We start from the raw sequence: 16,430 nt of genomic DNA on the forward strand, positions 1-16,430 counted from the left end.
GCTGAATGGGAAGTTTTCAGGCTGGAAAGCACATCTGCTTAAAATACATGTTGAATTTTTTTTCTTTATTTATGTTAACATTAGCACATTTGGAGAAATCACGTTTTCTTCACAATCTCTTTGCTAAATTAGGACACAAATACAAGAACACTTGTTCATGAGAGTAATTTTCTATAAATGAGTAGTGTCACTGAGTTCAATAAGAGCAATCACGCACAGAATTAAGCACATGCATGAGAGTTTGCAGAAATTTGGCAAATATGTTGCCTTCATGAAAAGATTACCCAGCTTTTCTTCTAATGCAGCTATGAATTCTTGGCTTGGTCCTATTTTGAGCAGCCCTTCTTTTACAAGTCATAAGCTATTCTACTGTGTTAAGCCTAACTGAGGATATTTCTCTTATTTTGTCACAGCAACAAGAGCAAGATCCCACAAATCTATACATCTCAAATTTACCCGTGTCCATGGATGAGCAGGAACTGGAGAATATGCTGAAACCCTTTGGACATGTCATTTCCACCAGAATATTAAGAGATGCGAATGGAGTCAGCAGAGGAGTCGGCTTTGCCAGGTGAAACCTTTGCTCTTACTTTTCATGCACATTTTTTCGCCTTTGGTCCTTTGCAGTTGCTGTCTGTTCTGTAGCTTTGAAATCTCACAGCTATGGAAGATGCAGAGTGGCACCTTTATCGGGTTGTATCCATTCTTTCCACCAGAAAATGCCAGTGTAGAAGGATGTTCATTTCATTGCTCTAAAAACTGGTTCATTCTGTTTTGGCAAATGTAAATAAAAATGGCTGGGAATAGTGAGCTATCCATTCAGGATTAAGCTTGGGTAATAATAAATGTCCTACAGCAAAAAGCACACATTTGGTAAAGAAACCAAGGCCTGTGCTTAGGAGATCCTGGAGTGAATTTATTGCAGCCGTTCAGTACCTGAAGGAATCCTGTAAGAAATCTGGAGAGAGATGAGACAGTCTTTAGGGTCCCTTCCAACCCAAACCATTCTATGAAACTGTTTAAATATTTGACAATATTTTTGCAACAGGAGAAAGTAAACTTAGCAGCTGGAAGAGCAAAAGGTAGGAACTGTGTCTGAAGAAAAGTGTCTTCCTTGAAGCTTCCTTCAAGCTTCTTTGAACTGCAGCTATGAAAAGAGCTTAAGGAGAAATATTTGCATAGAAAAAGCCCTGATGCTCTGATGGAGTAGTCAGACATTTTAGACAGAATGGGCAACATATTATTACCATGTATTTCATTGTTAGTACAGATAGACAAGGCTTCATGTTTACTCTCAGGGAATATTTACATAGATTCTCTTCAGCTTGAAACATTCTCAAATCAAATAGTTTTCTTTTCAAAAGCCAAGAAATAGAGTGCTATATATAGAAAGGTATTGAAAAAACAAATAAGAAGAGAAATTTGCAATTCTGCTGCAAATCGGTCTTCTGCTTCAAAAGAAAAGGGGAAAAAAAATCCCAGATCATTGTTTCTACAGAATATTCATAACACTATGCTTTGTAAGGGAAGCAAAATAACTTCTTCATCCATAAAATTTCTTTGAAATCCATCATATCTTGGTATATCATGGCACTTCTGTTAGTACCATAATACCACTGAGTGAAATGAGGCACTGTGTGATGAAACATTAGCTTTCAAGAAAAGTGACATTGTAGTGTTACCTCAGCCCTTGATGTGAAAGGTCATTATGCACAAAAAATGTTTAGATAATATTGTCTGAATTCAATGAGAAAAGGCAAAACATTTATGCTGAAAGATGGCACACTGCATTCTTGCAAATTATAACATGATTTTTTTTAGCTCACTAAATATAGATTAGTTTAAGTCATGGATAAACTTGCATTTTTTGAAAATTGACTTACGTTTTGAAAATGTATTTAATTATGGAACATATTTCAGGGATCTTTAATGATCTAACTTGTAGGTTGTGTAATTCACCATGTCAATGACAGTGGGGTAAAACCTTCACTCCATCAAAGTGTGCAGGAGATCTCCCACTGATTTGAGTGAGGCTAATATTTATCCAGGAATTTAGAACCATAGTTGAATGCTGACTCCTGGCTTTGCAGAATTATCAATACAATATTTAATTACATAACCAGCTGAGTTTCTTTTTGTAAAGAAGTGCTATATGGTATCTTTTTCCTGTATGTCAAAGCAAACAGGTTGTTAATTTGTTTAGCTGTGCTTGTAGTCATGAAGGCTTCATTCTAGTGTGCCTATGGCGTGGGCACCAAGGCAGTATAGGTAGGGGATGGAAGCTGGATTTCCAGTCCAAATAAGATTTTAGAAGTTCAAAGCAGCACCCCAGGTGAGAATCCTGGCTATTCTGATTGGGACCTTTTATCACAGTATATCTTGCCTGCCTGTGGAATATACCATGATGCTTAGCATAGCTCTAAACAGAGCCACAGAAGCACCAGAGAAAAAAATTAAATTTGCCTATGCTGAAATGATGCAGCATCCAGCAATTTTGAAATATGATGTTTCAAAGTTATTAATTACATTTTATGATGATTAAAAGTCATTTTCTGAGTCTGCCCAATCATGGAAATAGTCAGTCTCAAAATAAGCGTATTCATTCAAAAACAGTGAGAAGTAAAGACTGAAGGTAGGCAGCTATTGTCAGATTTTTCTTCTAAATGGGTATGACTAGCAGTTTTATAGTACTGCAGGTGGCTACTCAATCATTTATAACCTGAAGAACTTCAAATGTTCTTGGATCAAAATTATCTTAGTTATGTCTGGTGACATTAACAGCCTCCCTTAGAGTATGTGTGTACAAAACTAACTCTGAGTGAAAGTCAAGCCATGAAACAATTTCCTCTCTTTTGCATCCTTCAAAAGCAACTGAACAGATTTTCCTGAATCTTTCCAGAGCATTTCAGTGTGGCCTGAGCCAACTATGCCTCGGTACACCCCAGGGGAGATTTTTGGGAGGAGAGTTATGAGCAAGGGGCCAGAGAAAGGAAACTTTAGATTTCGACTGTGGCTTCATAAAAGCCAATCCATGCTATAAAATCTGCACATCTGCCTCTGCCTCACCCCTGGCCCATGATTTTTATTTCCAGGCCATTTTACCTGCCTTCAGACTCTCCTTGGGAGCTGACCTTCCACAGGGCTCACACTGCTGTGGTCTTTGGCAGGGCTGTTTCTGTTGACACCTGCAAGGAGAAGCTGAGACTAAACACAGCCTATCCTAGAGCAGAGAGAGAAATGAGAAATAGGAGGGGACACAAATGCTTACTAGAAGTAGGATATTGGAAAAAAGGAGGCACTTCTTTGGATGTGAAGCTTTGAGTTTAGTCTTTTGTAAGATTGCCTGTTAAAAGAGGGAATGACACTGTGGTGCCATTGCACAGAATGTTGTCATAATGCTTAAATTTGTAGGTGTTTCTGTTAAATACCTGTTGCTGGGAGTTGTCTAATAAATTCCACAGCTGATCTTTCATTTCAAAAGTGTAAGTGTATTCTTCAGAGCTTAGAACAAAAACATGGTCCTTCATCCAGAAAAAAAAAATCAGCAAGATGAAAGAGAGCAAAACAATACCAAACAAAACAAACAAAAAAAATGGAAAGAAATCCACAGAAACTGGATTTGAAATTTCAAGATATAATTTTAAAGTTGATATTTTTTGAGTTTGGCAGACAACATTTGTAGTGATGTTGATGGCATGAGTAAAAAGCAGATCAGAGATAGTAAGAAGGTCTTTGAGGGACTCTGGAATTACTGGATAGGAGAAGGTATTGAGAGCATGGAGGGAAATATTTATCTTCATCCCAAAGAAGTGTTGCCACTTAAAAAGAGGAACTGTATGTGCTGGAAGACTTGGATTTCCACAGGCCCACAGAGGATAAATTCCAGATGTTAAGGTGACAGAAGATAAAGGAATGACAAAATCACAGTGGAGGCAAAGCAGTGGTGCTGTTTGCTAGGAGGAATATTTAGAGAGAGAGATTTCTGAGGATCAGCGATGATGCTACTTTGGAGATAGAAGTGTCAGCAGCACCAGGGGATAAAGAACATTCAGGCAGTTTAGGGATGCATTTGTGAAGAGGAAAACTGCTTTGTTCTTCCTTATTCAAGGGTTTAATTGAAGGTGGTTGAAAAGGTGCTATAATTTAGCTTGAATAAATCCATCATCTGGGATGGTAGTTCAGGCTTAGATATTATAAGGATCATTCCTACTTTCAGTCAGAAGAATGATCTGTCATATCCTGCATCTTACACAGGAAATTGCTTTATAATTTAATATCTCAGGTGAAACTGAGATATTAAACTGATTTCCAAACTAATTTGGAAGTCCCAAACATGCTCCAAAGACTTTGTGTGATATCTGTAAAATATGTCTGTGGTGATATTTTTCCACTGAAAGGCCTCCCTGGAAAAGCCTCAGAGCAACACTGCAGGGTGGTGGGGAGGTCTGTGTGGGGATGTATCTCTGACACCCTCAGATATCCATCTGCTGTGGCACCTGAAAAACTCCAGGGAAGGACATATGGATCATACGTACGGATCCCTAGACAAAAATCAATGGGACTCCATAAGATGAAAATGAATATGCAGCTCTGAAAGGTGATGAGGGAGGAAGCTGGAAAATTGGGAGCCATCAGATAATTTGGCTGAGTAATTTGCATAATCCAAGCCTGAGGTACTGTGAGTTTAATTGAAGAACTTTTAGGACTTTGGAAAAGGGAGTAAGGAGATATTGGTGTATATCTTGGGGAGGGACTTTACTGGTACCACTGAATCAATGAAATAAAAATTGCTTTTTATAACCCCACAATAAAATACCATTCAAGTATTATTTAAGTATCTTCCCTAAAGAGATAGTATTGTTAATAATACCGTACACAGGTTTGTCACACTCAGCTGAGCAGCAGAACAAGCATTTTATAGGTCTTTTTAAATGATAAAGTGCAAAGAAAGAGGTAGAAACCACTAACTTTTTTATTTTGTTTGCTGTCTTGTAACTTAAAACGACCTTGCAAGATTCCTCCCACAAGCGACATTTTACAACAAAGTCATAAGCTTCTGAAAACAGAAATTTATGATGGAAATGCTGACAGTCAGACAGTCAAGTATTGCACTGCTGGCAGGCACCAGTATAATACTTAACCTGAGACTGTGAAGACAGTAGCATAAATCAGCCTAGGTCTAGGTGGAAATGGCTGTGTGCTCGTGCTGTTCTTTTCCAGTAACATGAGAAAACCTGTACAACACAAATGGTCATAAAAAAATGTTATGATGCTGTTCCCAGCAAATGACCAAAGTCAAGAGATTCTCAATTAGCTGTCACCTCAGAGCAAAGGTACACATCAGGGAGATGCTTCCATCCCTTTGTGACCTAGCTGGGGGTCTGAAGTGAGGCATTTAAACACTGCTCTTGGGAGTTTGGGCTTCATCCTCATCTTTTCCCTACCTTATTATTCTGGGAAAGCTTCTAATGGTTTGCTTTTCTTTGCTTTTTCTATCTTTTTTACTAAACTTATCTCCTGCTTGTCCCCATTTTACATGTCTTAAATTTAGTCTTTGGAAACAATATTCAACTCGGCAACTAAAAGGGAGCAACAAAAACTAGGAAACGAGATTTTGAGCCATCACAGGATCTTATTCTATTTATAGAAGCTCTGCATGGATTTCAGTAGAAATGGTTATGCTCCAGTTTCCACTGATGTAAAACTAGAGAGATGAGCCTTTAATTTCTATGGTTTTGGGTTTTTTTTTCCTTAAAGGAGGCTGTGCGTCTTTCAAAGGTTTTCAGGATAATGTATATGTAATGAAATTATTTCTTCTGACCCAAACAGGTTTCTCTATGGAGAGCAGACCCAAAGAGGTTTTGGGTCTCTAGAGTTTTTTTATCTCTAAAAAAAGATAATGTAGTGCAGAGATACTCAGGCAGCTCACCTTGGCATAATGGGTGATGCTGCAAGGTACAGAATGAACCACATCTCCAGAGGAAAAGAGTGGTTTCTGTAGATTTTTTATATTTATCTGAGAAAGTAAACAACCTCCTGTTGTTCAAGCAGACAGTTGAAGAATATACAGGCAAGACATGTTGGGAAAAGATATAATTTGTGAGCCATGAGGAGAACTTGTCAAAATAAATGTCTTCTTAGGCTGTGAGTGGCAAAGGGAATAGCTTTTTTCCAACATAAAATGGATTCAAACCAAAAAGCACAAACATCTTGAAGCAATCTCTTACTGACTGAAAAGTTGGGGAGATAAGATACCTAAATCTGTTACAGGGAAGGAGGAAATCAGGTTGCAGTCACATCAGGGTCTTAGAATGCCTGGAATTAAATTAGCAAAATAAATTTAAAAACTAGTGAATGTATTTCCATGGAAGGATGAAAAACACAGGAAACCTCATGCTAATCAAAACTATCTTGTTTAGAGATACTCTTTAGAGTATTTGAGACCTGTAGATAATTTTGCCTCACATCTTTTATATCCTAGCAGTTGAAATACTACCTGTTACCTAATATTGAGATAATGCTCATGTCTTACTAAAATAAGACTTTCAGAAATTATTCAGAGACATCAACCAGAAAAAAAGGACCACCGATTTTCTGTCTAATGTTTGCCAGTGGATCATCTTCCTTGCAGTTAAGTGTTTCTGCCTAATTTCTCTTTTGAATTTATCTGGTTCTTGCCACAACGTTCTCAGGAAGAGTAAAGAAGTCCTTACTCCCTGGTTTATTCTCCTCACAAAGGTATTTATAAAGTGCTGTCAGACTGCCCCTCTAGTCATCTTCTTGATGTGCTAAAGAAATTCAGTTCTCTGGTGTGTATTCTAACTATGGTCTCCATTCTTTAGGCTCCCCTCACTGTGGAATACTGTTGCTACCTACCTGCTTCCATCTTTGCAAAATGCCTTAAATAGTAAGGAAACATTGTTCTTGAAGATTTATTATTCCCCTCTTCTAAATGTAAACAATATTATTGTGTTGATAATAACATTAATGTGGGAGTAACAATTTAATCTTTAAATATTTATTTTGCATATTAAAAAAATAGTCCTAATTCTCATTTACATTTTTATTATTAAGCAAAGTGACTATAGGATATATGCAAACCGAACCCACACTTTTCCACTAAGTGGTAATTACATGGTACTGAATATTTCTCAGGTAATAATTATGTAATTACCATGGTATTCCTTATATAAAAATTTTATTTAGTTGTTTCTTGACACTGCATCAATCTTTATAATAAGCATGTATAAGAGCTTTAGGTAGGCAGTTTAAATAATTTTTATTTCCTCTTCTCTTCTCTTCTCTTCTCTTCTCTTCTCTTCTCTTCTCTTCTCTTCTCTTTTCATTTTATTTTCATGTTAAATGCTCCCTATTACTTCTAACAGCACATAATGACTACTTTGGTGCCATTGGTGTCTGAGAGATAGATAATACAATTTTAATATTAAAATAAATTATTTTAATTTTATTTCCATAATATAATAATAGAATATAAATATAATAAGTATTTAATAGCAAGATCTGAACATCAAATTATTTGGTTTTGATATTTGTTTAAGCATCCACTGTTTAAGTTTGTTTGGATTTTCTTTTCTTTTACTTTTCATATTGAAGTATCTTTAATTTGCAAAGTATAGCTAGAAAAAAATCATAAAAACATTCTTCAGATTTAAAAAAAAATTACTTCTTTTCAAATTGGACAGAATATGGACAGTCTTATTACTTATTTTGTATTTGGGATCCCTACAACTTAGTTTCTAGAATTGGGAGATATACAAACACAGGTAAAAATAAATTATCGTAGTTTTATTAGTTCTTCTGGGTTTATATAATTATCTGTACCTTTTAAAAAATTATAAAAACCTATGACTTTGATAATTATTTTTTTTTCTGCGGTGCACTCTTGGTTCAAAATAATATTTAGTTGCATTATGATTATCTCCAAATTTCATTTAAAGATGAATTATTGTTTTATATCCTCTTAGGATAAACACCATAAATATGCAGTTGAAAGGAATTTGAAAGTGACACTTCACAAATTATCTAATGAGACCGAATTTCTATTATCACATGAAGCTGTTTTCCTTTCCTTTCCAGCAAGTATTGAATATCAATCTCTTTCAGTAGAAAGTTTTGAAGCATCGAGGATCTTTATCTTTTATCCAGAATATTATATTTTGTCATATTTTTGTTCTATCATTATGAAAGGAATGCCAATACTAAAAAATGTATTAAATTAAAAAATATATTTAAGTGTGTTCTTCTCCCAAGTTTACCCATGCTCAGCTGACATTCTTTTACTGAAAACCTTTTAGCATATAACGATTCCATTAGTGATATTTTTATTAAATCCCAGTCTCAAGCAACATTTTGAAACATTGCTAGCTTGTATAAGAAGAATAATTCAAAGCACATTCTACAATAGAGGAGTGCTGCAGTTTCTGAAGGAAAAGTAGGAGGAATTTATTAATGTGGACCTAAAGAAAGTGTATTTTTTGGGATCTCTGCCCAGATACAGCTCATCTTTATGGATAAAACAAGAAGAGGAGTAATGTGTGAATCTGTGTGTGTGGATAGATTAAACTCGTGTGTAAGTGCCTGCCATAGACATTGGCACATAAAAACCCACATAAATGGCTAATATTGGTCAGAATTTTAACTAAACTAAACCCAGAGTCTTGTTAAGGCAAAAATCAGAATTTTGCTAATATATCTGGTTGCTCTGTACCCCTAATTTTTCCCAGTCAATCAGTGAGCTAATCATCCTGAAGAACTCACTTTGAAAGGTTTCTTTCCAAGCAGAGGGGTGTTGTGGACAATTACAATTCATGTTTGGTGGCCCTGGGCTGGAAGCCTTCCTGATGAGTGCGTGGCTGCCTGGCCAGCCTCTGCCACCCCCACGGGCAGAATTGCAGAAAGCACACGAGGGCTCAGGTGGGGCGGGCAAGGGATGGATGCAGTTGTTACTCAGCAACACATCTGAGGGGAGCATGTATAGAGGGCTTTGTCTATTGTGCTGCCTTTTCAGGCTGAGTCGATAATGCCAGTGTGGGTTTCAAGCGAAGCGTGTGCCAGATTACAGATAGCCAGCAATGGCATTTGAGAGCCGTTAATTGTGAAACTTGAGAGGAAAACGTGCACATTCTTTTTCAGAGTGCTATTCGAATTATGGGCTTTTTATCCCAGAACACTGTGGGTTTCACTTTTATTCTCTTCCCACATAAAACGCATGAAGTGCACTGAGTCTCTTTCATTTGGCAGCTTATATATTGCATTCTTTGCAGGGATTGCTTTGGCTTGTTAAAATGTACCCCATGTATTAAAATGAAATTGTCACTGCTGTGTGGTGCAACATAACATGGTTTGACACCAAGTGCCTGCAGCTACAGAAAACAGACTTTTATTGCATTTATTCTTTCAGAGACAAGAGTCTCTAAAGGCTCAGCGCAGACATTCGCTTAGTTAAGCCTGAATGAAGCCAAAGCGAACAATCTAAGTCACTGTCTTTGTGCTTGTAGAAATGGCCCAGCCCACATGATACACAGTGATACAACCTGGAAGGGGAAAGTTTTAATTTCATCTGAAACAATTGCACAATAGACTGACTTCCTCAAAAAATTAAATTGAAAGGCAGGATTTTTAGGGCTTTTTTTTTTGTTTTCTTTGTGGTATGTTGTGGTGTGGCTTTTTGGACTCGAGAAGAATTGTATCCTGGGAGACAAACTGCTGCTGTGTGTGAACCACTCTTTCCCCAAACTGTGTGACAGAAAGAGTAGTGGAAAAAATTAATTTTAAAATGATCTAGGCTGCTGAGAAGTAAGCAATATATATGTCAGCAGAGTTATTTTGTGGAGAATACCTGGAGGTACATACTGGTGCAATGAAGGAGCATTGAACATGGTTTTTAAACACAACTTTTCTAGGAAATTACCAGCTTTCCATTTCTCTCTTTCCTCTTTTCAAAGTTTCGAAACCCCCTCTGTAGCAAAGTTAACGCTTTTTCTGGACTTGTATGCAGTTAATTTAGAAGATCTGAAGCAATAGTGAGTTTCCAGATGTGGTATAACCATGGCTTGAGGTTTGAGTAGTAACTCTGTATTTTTACAATTGTTCAAATATACATTTACCAATTCACTGTTAATATTTTAATATCTCAATGCTGAAAGTTATCCTGAACTTACAGAAGATGAACAGTAAGGCATTTCCTCAGCTGGTGTTGCACATAAATTACTTTCTTTGCCCAGAACTTGGCTTTATGTTGTAATAGTCATGTATGCATTGTCTTTGGTTTTACTATAAAGCCTGTCTTTGCAGGTTGCTTTCTTAACATTGTAATCCTTAATAATTGTTGTTTAATCCTCTGTGTTCTTCTCCAAATCCTGCAATTCATTTCTTTAAGCCATTTGAAGTTATTCTGGGTGCACAAGGAGTCTAGAAGCATGTCCATTGCTTTTCCAAGCAGCACGTGAGAGCATAAAGGATGTCCTTGTTCTGGGTGATGCCCTGGAGCCAGAAGGGGTCTGTTCATTGACAGGGCTGTGCTCAAACACAGCTGGGAGTGCAGCTGCAAGCAGGGAGGGTGGCAGGTCCTCCTCAGGAGCCACACTCTGACCTAATGGGCTCAGCCAGTTTCTCTGCAAAAATCAGCAACAACAGCTTTGAAGGTTTCTCTCAGCATCTGTGCTTATCCTTTTTTTCTCCTTCTGCTTTTTGGGGTTTTTTGCTGACTGAGTGCTCCCATAGCAGTCTAGTAACACATATTGCCTCTACCCATATCCCACTCTCTTCTCTTTTCCAGAATGGAGTCTACAGAAAAATGTGAAGTAGTAATTCAACATTTTAATGGCAAATATCTGAAAACCCCACCCGGTCTACCAGGTAAGTCTAGCCATCATTGTGAAATTTAAAATTCACGGAAGAGTTTAGAATACAGAAATACTGGAATTTATCTTGAGAGTGGCTTAAATTACTGCCCCTGCTAAGAGGGCATATAACCTCCCTGGCTGAATCCTATCTTTTATGACCCATAGCAACTTTTTCTTACCCTGGTTTGTATGTTTTAAGCATTTGTGCCTGACAGCAGCAAATTTAAGAACATGAAATTCATGTTGTCTTGCTGTGGTTTTTTCCTTTTGAACGTGATTTTCTTGATTTTTTTTTGGGGTTGGTTGGTTGGTTTTGTTTGGGTTTTTTTACCAGTTAGTATAGCGGCCACATAACTAAATGCCAATGTTTTTCTAACTAGGAATATAACTTATATAAAAGCTTGATTATCAATTCATTATTGATTATAGCTTTATTATTGATTATTAATATCCAGGATTTCAGGTTGTAGCAGCTGTATATTCATCACAGTTACCACTTAGTATTGCTTGCTATTATTACCTGTATTGACAGCAGTAGCTGTTAATGCTGAGGATATTTCAAATATTGGTATTTTTTCTTGCCATAACTTAATGAAGTCCTGACACTTTCTCACAATACCCCCAGAACACATTCACTGGTGTGTCTGTGCCACACTGAAAGTCAAGTTCCAGCTATTATTTTGCTTTTCAAATCTTTAGCTATCATCCATGCATTCATCAACTATGCAAAGTTTAGTGATCAGTTGCTCGATACTTACTGCTTGACAAGACCTCTCTAAGGCCGCAAATTTTCAAGGATTTCTCCTGAAGGGCTGCATTAAATGAGCAGGAAATGCTTGCAAGAATTGTGTCCTAAGTTATCTCCACCTTTTTTTTTCCCCCTAGCTTCCTTTAAACTATTTCCTTTTTTAGTTACTTTCATTAAATTTCTTCTTATTCATTGCCTGGTTCTTTATGCAGAAGATGTACTGAATACTCTAATTAAAAGAAAGCCATCTGCACAGCTACAGTGTACAGTAATTGAGTGCTGCAATGTACATATAAATTTTAGTCAGATCACCTTCATGAAAGAAGATAAAGCTTTTAGTACAAGCTGCAAGACTCCATATTAAGACTGCTTTTTCTAAAGTAGTCACCAACAATTTTTCTCAGCACTAGCTAGTGAATTACACCACCAACTTTGTCAAGTACAACAAACTTGGGCTGCGTAGAACCAATGGGCTGAGCAACATAGGCAGAGAACTTTAACCTTTGCCTTGCCTTTCTGTATGCACACTTGGAGTCCCAGCAGTAATCTGTTTAATATCATAGCAACACCCAATGGAAAGAGTGTGAATAGCAAGGAGTCAGTAAAGGCTGGCTTTGTCAGTATAAGTCTGTGTGCTCCATGGTCACATTCCCAGTTGTCTCAGAGAGGACACATCATTAAATCCAGTATTAAAGCAGAATATTCTTAGAGAGCCTGCTAGAGACAGAAAGCTACATGGTGAAGAATGACAGCTATAAAACGAAAATAATTTTCTTTTTTTAATTTTTAAATAATCAGAAATGTACTGGGTGTTCAACATGAACAATGTCGTACATCGAAACAGGGGTTTTGATAAGACAGCTTATTTTACTACTTGATTATTTACTTCTCATTATCTCATTTCAAGAGATACACTGAAATTGGATTTTAATGGCTATAACTTTTGATGCTTTCTTCAAGGACATGAATCAGTTCTTAGTTTCTTGAGGAAGAAAAGATGCCTGTGTGAAAAGATTGTCTGCTCTGTTTCTCTCATGATTGTTGTTGTCAGATGGAATTTAGTTGCAAGGATTATTTGTGAAGTGACTATATTAAGGGTTTTAATTTACCTGAGTGCTGTTCAGATGCAGATATAGCATAATGCAGCTTGGGAAAATAATCACTGAACCATTAACTGAACTCACTCACCTATGCAGGAGGTATCTGTAAGATCCCATTTTGTCCTTGAGTTTTGGGAGGCAGATTTTGTATCTCTGAACACAGGTAGTTAGAACTTGTCACAGGGTATTTGGTCCACATAAAAGAGGCTGTTTGTGCCTTGTTATTAGAGTAGGTCACTCTTTAAATCCATAATTAAAAGATTTTTTGTATTAATTCCTCTTCTTAAGAAGCCAGGGCATAAACATGATCACCTTAGCAGTGGGGTTGATTGAAGGGATCATTTACATTTTATCCAGTGCAAAAAATTATTCACTCCTAGTTTCTTCTTGTTGTAGATTCCTGTTAAGCTTGTACTCAGTTTCTACATCTGTGCTATGAACCTGTACTTAAGCCTCTCAGCAAAGACAGAAGTGTCTTGCACGAAGCAGGAAGGAAAATCAAGTCTCTTAATGTACTTGGAAAATCACAATTATAGTCTGAAAAGGATTCTCCCAGCATCTCAGTAATTGGCATGGAAGGAGAATCATCTTCAGTTTATTTATGTGACCTCTTCATGGATATCAGTTAAAAAAACAAAGAGAGCATTAGTGGAGATGTGCAACACTGTCTGTTACTAACTCTGCTGCTCAAAGGCCTGGTCTTAATGAGAGCAAAAATGGATCAATACTTTTAGGGTTAAATTACACTGATTTTGGATTTTCAAATGGATTTCTTTCAGGTGTGGCAGTGAACTGAAAGGGTTTTTTGCATTTATGTCCACATCTCTCATCCAAGCTCTAATGTTCTGGCTCAGCTTTACCAGCTAATAGAAGGTTGCATGAGGCCCATCAAGAAAGAAATCAACCTGGCTGTTGGCCATGTGCTGCTGGCCTGAGGCAATGGGATTATGGACCAGACAAATCATTTTGGCAGCTCTCCTCCATTCCTGCTGTCTTCCCCTGCTGAGTTCCCTGAGATGTGATCCTGGTGATGTGTCACCATACATTCTGTGGGACATATGTTTGTGACATCAGCATATTTAGAGGATAAAATGCTCGTGTGCTGCAGGGGTAGTTTTGTCTGGTCACCCAGTCATGATGGAAGATCTGGAGTAGGTAGCTTTCACATGATGTTGAACTGCCCATTAGAAAGACTGGGCACCATAGCTCTGGCTTTCATGCCAGAATAAAGTTATACCTTACCTGACTTAATTATACATTCCCAAAGAGTTATCTCAAACATTAATTTTGAATAGAAAGCTCTTTTCCAATTAGTTTTTTTTTTTTTTTTTTTTTCTTGGCAAATGAGACGTAAACTCAGTTAAATTTTTTTAATTTGGTTTTTCTTGTTGTCAGGTTTGGGGTTTTATTATTGTTCTTGTAAGTCAGAAAAAAGTTGCAAGAGAGTAAGTCCTGTGTACCTGGATGTTTGAGCCTAGCCAAGATTCACACATCAAAGATAGCCCAGGCCAACAATGCAGCAGGAAAGCAGTGTTACAATGGAAGGGAAGGAGGGCACACAGGGCACCTTGGAGGCTCTGTCCTTTGTACCTTCTGAAAGCAAAACCACAACCACCCTCCTTGACTTTTTAACTTCAATCACTGTTGTTTCTTAAAAATTGTTGAACTGAGCATTGTAGCTCCAGACCGCTCAGCTTCAACCCAGTGACAATGTAAAGGTTATTTTCTGTCTCTTGAAACATTTTGATGGTCAGTTGTGCAGTGCTAGGTAAATTGAGCATCGCTGTGTCTGTGTTAGTGAATTATTCTCATTAAGAGGCCTTCTCCATTCAACTCCTTGGCTTCATTCCACTCCAGAAGGAATTGCTCCACTCTCTTGCTTGCTCAACTAATAAGCATTTCATGATGTTCAGTCTTAGATTTACAGTACAAAATAATTGGTTGTTCCATAAATAATTAGTTAATGTCTTAGCATTTCTTTCAGACTGAGAAAGCACAGTCATCTGCAGAAATCTGCAAAATCTCAATTCTTGGCAGATTTCATGTCAACTTCATAAATATTCTGAGTAGCTTTGAGTGATTATTATTTTAGTGGGTTTTATTTGTGAGAGGTTTTTTTGTTTTCCCTTTATTAGCATTGCTTCTCTGATAAAAATAGACCTGCACAGCCCAGTGGGTGTATTTTCATCCTATAGAGAATTCAGCCTCATGTGAAACTAATGCTATAGACCCTGTATGGCCATGCTGAAAGTCAGCAAATGAATTCTGTATTGCTCTAAATCTCCATTGAATTGTGAAGAGCACTACTAATAATGCAGGTAGCTCTCTCCCAGTCTTTCTGTACTGCATCTATTTTTGATGGTGAATAGGAGACTTCATATCAAATCCTGCTAATTTATTACATTTTGCAACCACTGAATTAAATTAAAATTTCCTAGTTCGTCTCTCAGTAACAAGTTGGCTTCAGTTTCGATGGGGAAGTTTAGGGAATGATATTTACACAGTTTTTTGTCCAGTATCCTTGGATGTTTTTAAGTAATTAATTTTCTCTTTCTGAATGACTGCAAAAATGCAAATATTCCTTACTTTTCTCTGGAATTTCACAGAAACGTGTCTCAATTGTGGTAACTGCCCTCTGCTGATATGTCCATTATACTCCCTCACAACGTTTTCTGGTTGTTACAGTACATGGTAGATTTAATTTTCTTTGCATTGTCAGAAGTCATTGGGCCAGTTACTTTCTCAGAGAAAACTTAAAGCAAGTGAGACACATAGATGCTACATTACATGGTCAAGAATCCTCCTTATCTTATTGCTAATTTAATTACAGATATCTAAAAAAAAAAGAAGAGGGAACTATGATCCTTGTGTACATTAAGAACCCCACAAGTAACCAGTGACTATCATTTTTATGCTGACTTTTACTTGAGTAAAAATTCTTAAATAGAAAGAAATTATCTGCAACAATACAGATGTATTTGCAAATATCTCATATCTTGCTTTGATCATTACTGGATGTGCTTCTTTTTTTTTTTATTTTTGAAAGTGTTCCAAGCACTGCATTTTTATGGACTCATTTCACCAAAATCAATTGATATTTTCTGCCTCTCTACTTAGTTTAAATATTTCTGTTAGGACATCTCTTATGCTCTTGCACCACAGAGAGTAAATTCAAATAATTAACCTTTGCTTCAGAGAAGTAGACTTGGAACTTGGAATACTCTCTTGAGAGCAACATGTTTTCTAGGATCTTATGCCTTAAATGGTGATGAAGGAACAGTATTCCAGTTGAGAGTTAACTGTGTACTGGATATTAACAACATTTTCCACTGTTTTTCTCTTAGTATATGAACAAATACTATCATGTTTGTCATTAGCGATGCTCTAAATTGCTTTTCTGAGTGAATGAACTTAAAATGTTTTATTTCATAGCTTTTTAGACCCTGTCTCCTGGTGTTTTTTAAAAATATTTTTTTATTTAATTCTCTGTTCATTTATATAGATAAAACACTGATAAACTTTTCCAAACATTTCTTCTTGGGGCATTTGCATAGCTGTCTGTATATATGTATGTTTTTGACATTTTAAACTAGATAAGGCAGCAGCCAAAACTATAAACCAGGTATTGATTTGTAGATATCTTAAAACATTTGTTGAATGCTACAGAGAACTCAAAATAAAGAGGATTCTACTAGATTTTCTACTGGTAATACTCAG

General features: G+C 36.8%; 1 protein-coding gene across 1 annotated transcript in view; it reads left to right on the forward strand.

Annotated features, from left to right (window-relative positions):
• The window catches only part of RBMS3 (RNA binding motif single stranded interacting protein 3), a 443,341-nt gene that overhangs the window by 288,034 nt on the left and 138,877 nt on the right, over positions 1–16,430 (forward strand). Inside the window, exons 5-6 of the mRNA XM_058819606.1 lie at positions 414–571; positions 10,799–10,878. Coding sequence (XP_058675589.1) covers positions 414–571; positions 10,799–10,878 — 238 coding nt within the window. The remainder of the gene's footprint in view (positions 1–413; positions 572–10,798; positions 10,879–16,430) is intronic.

The sequence above is a fragment of the Ammospiza caudacuta genome, chromosome 1 (assembly GCF_027887145.1).
Source record: "Ammospiza caudacuta isolate bAmmCau1 chromosome 1, bAmmCau1.pri, whole genome shotgun sequence".
Classification (NCBI taxonomy): Eukaryota; Metazoa; Chordata; class Aves; order Passeriformes; family Passerellidae; genus Ammospiza; species Ammospiza caudacuta.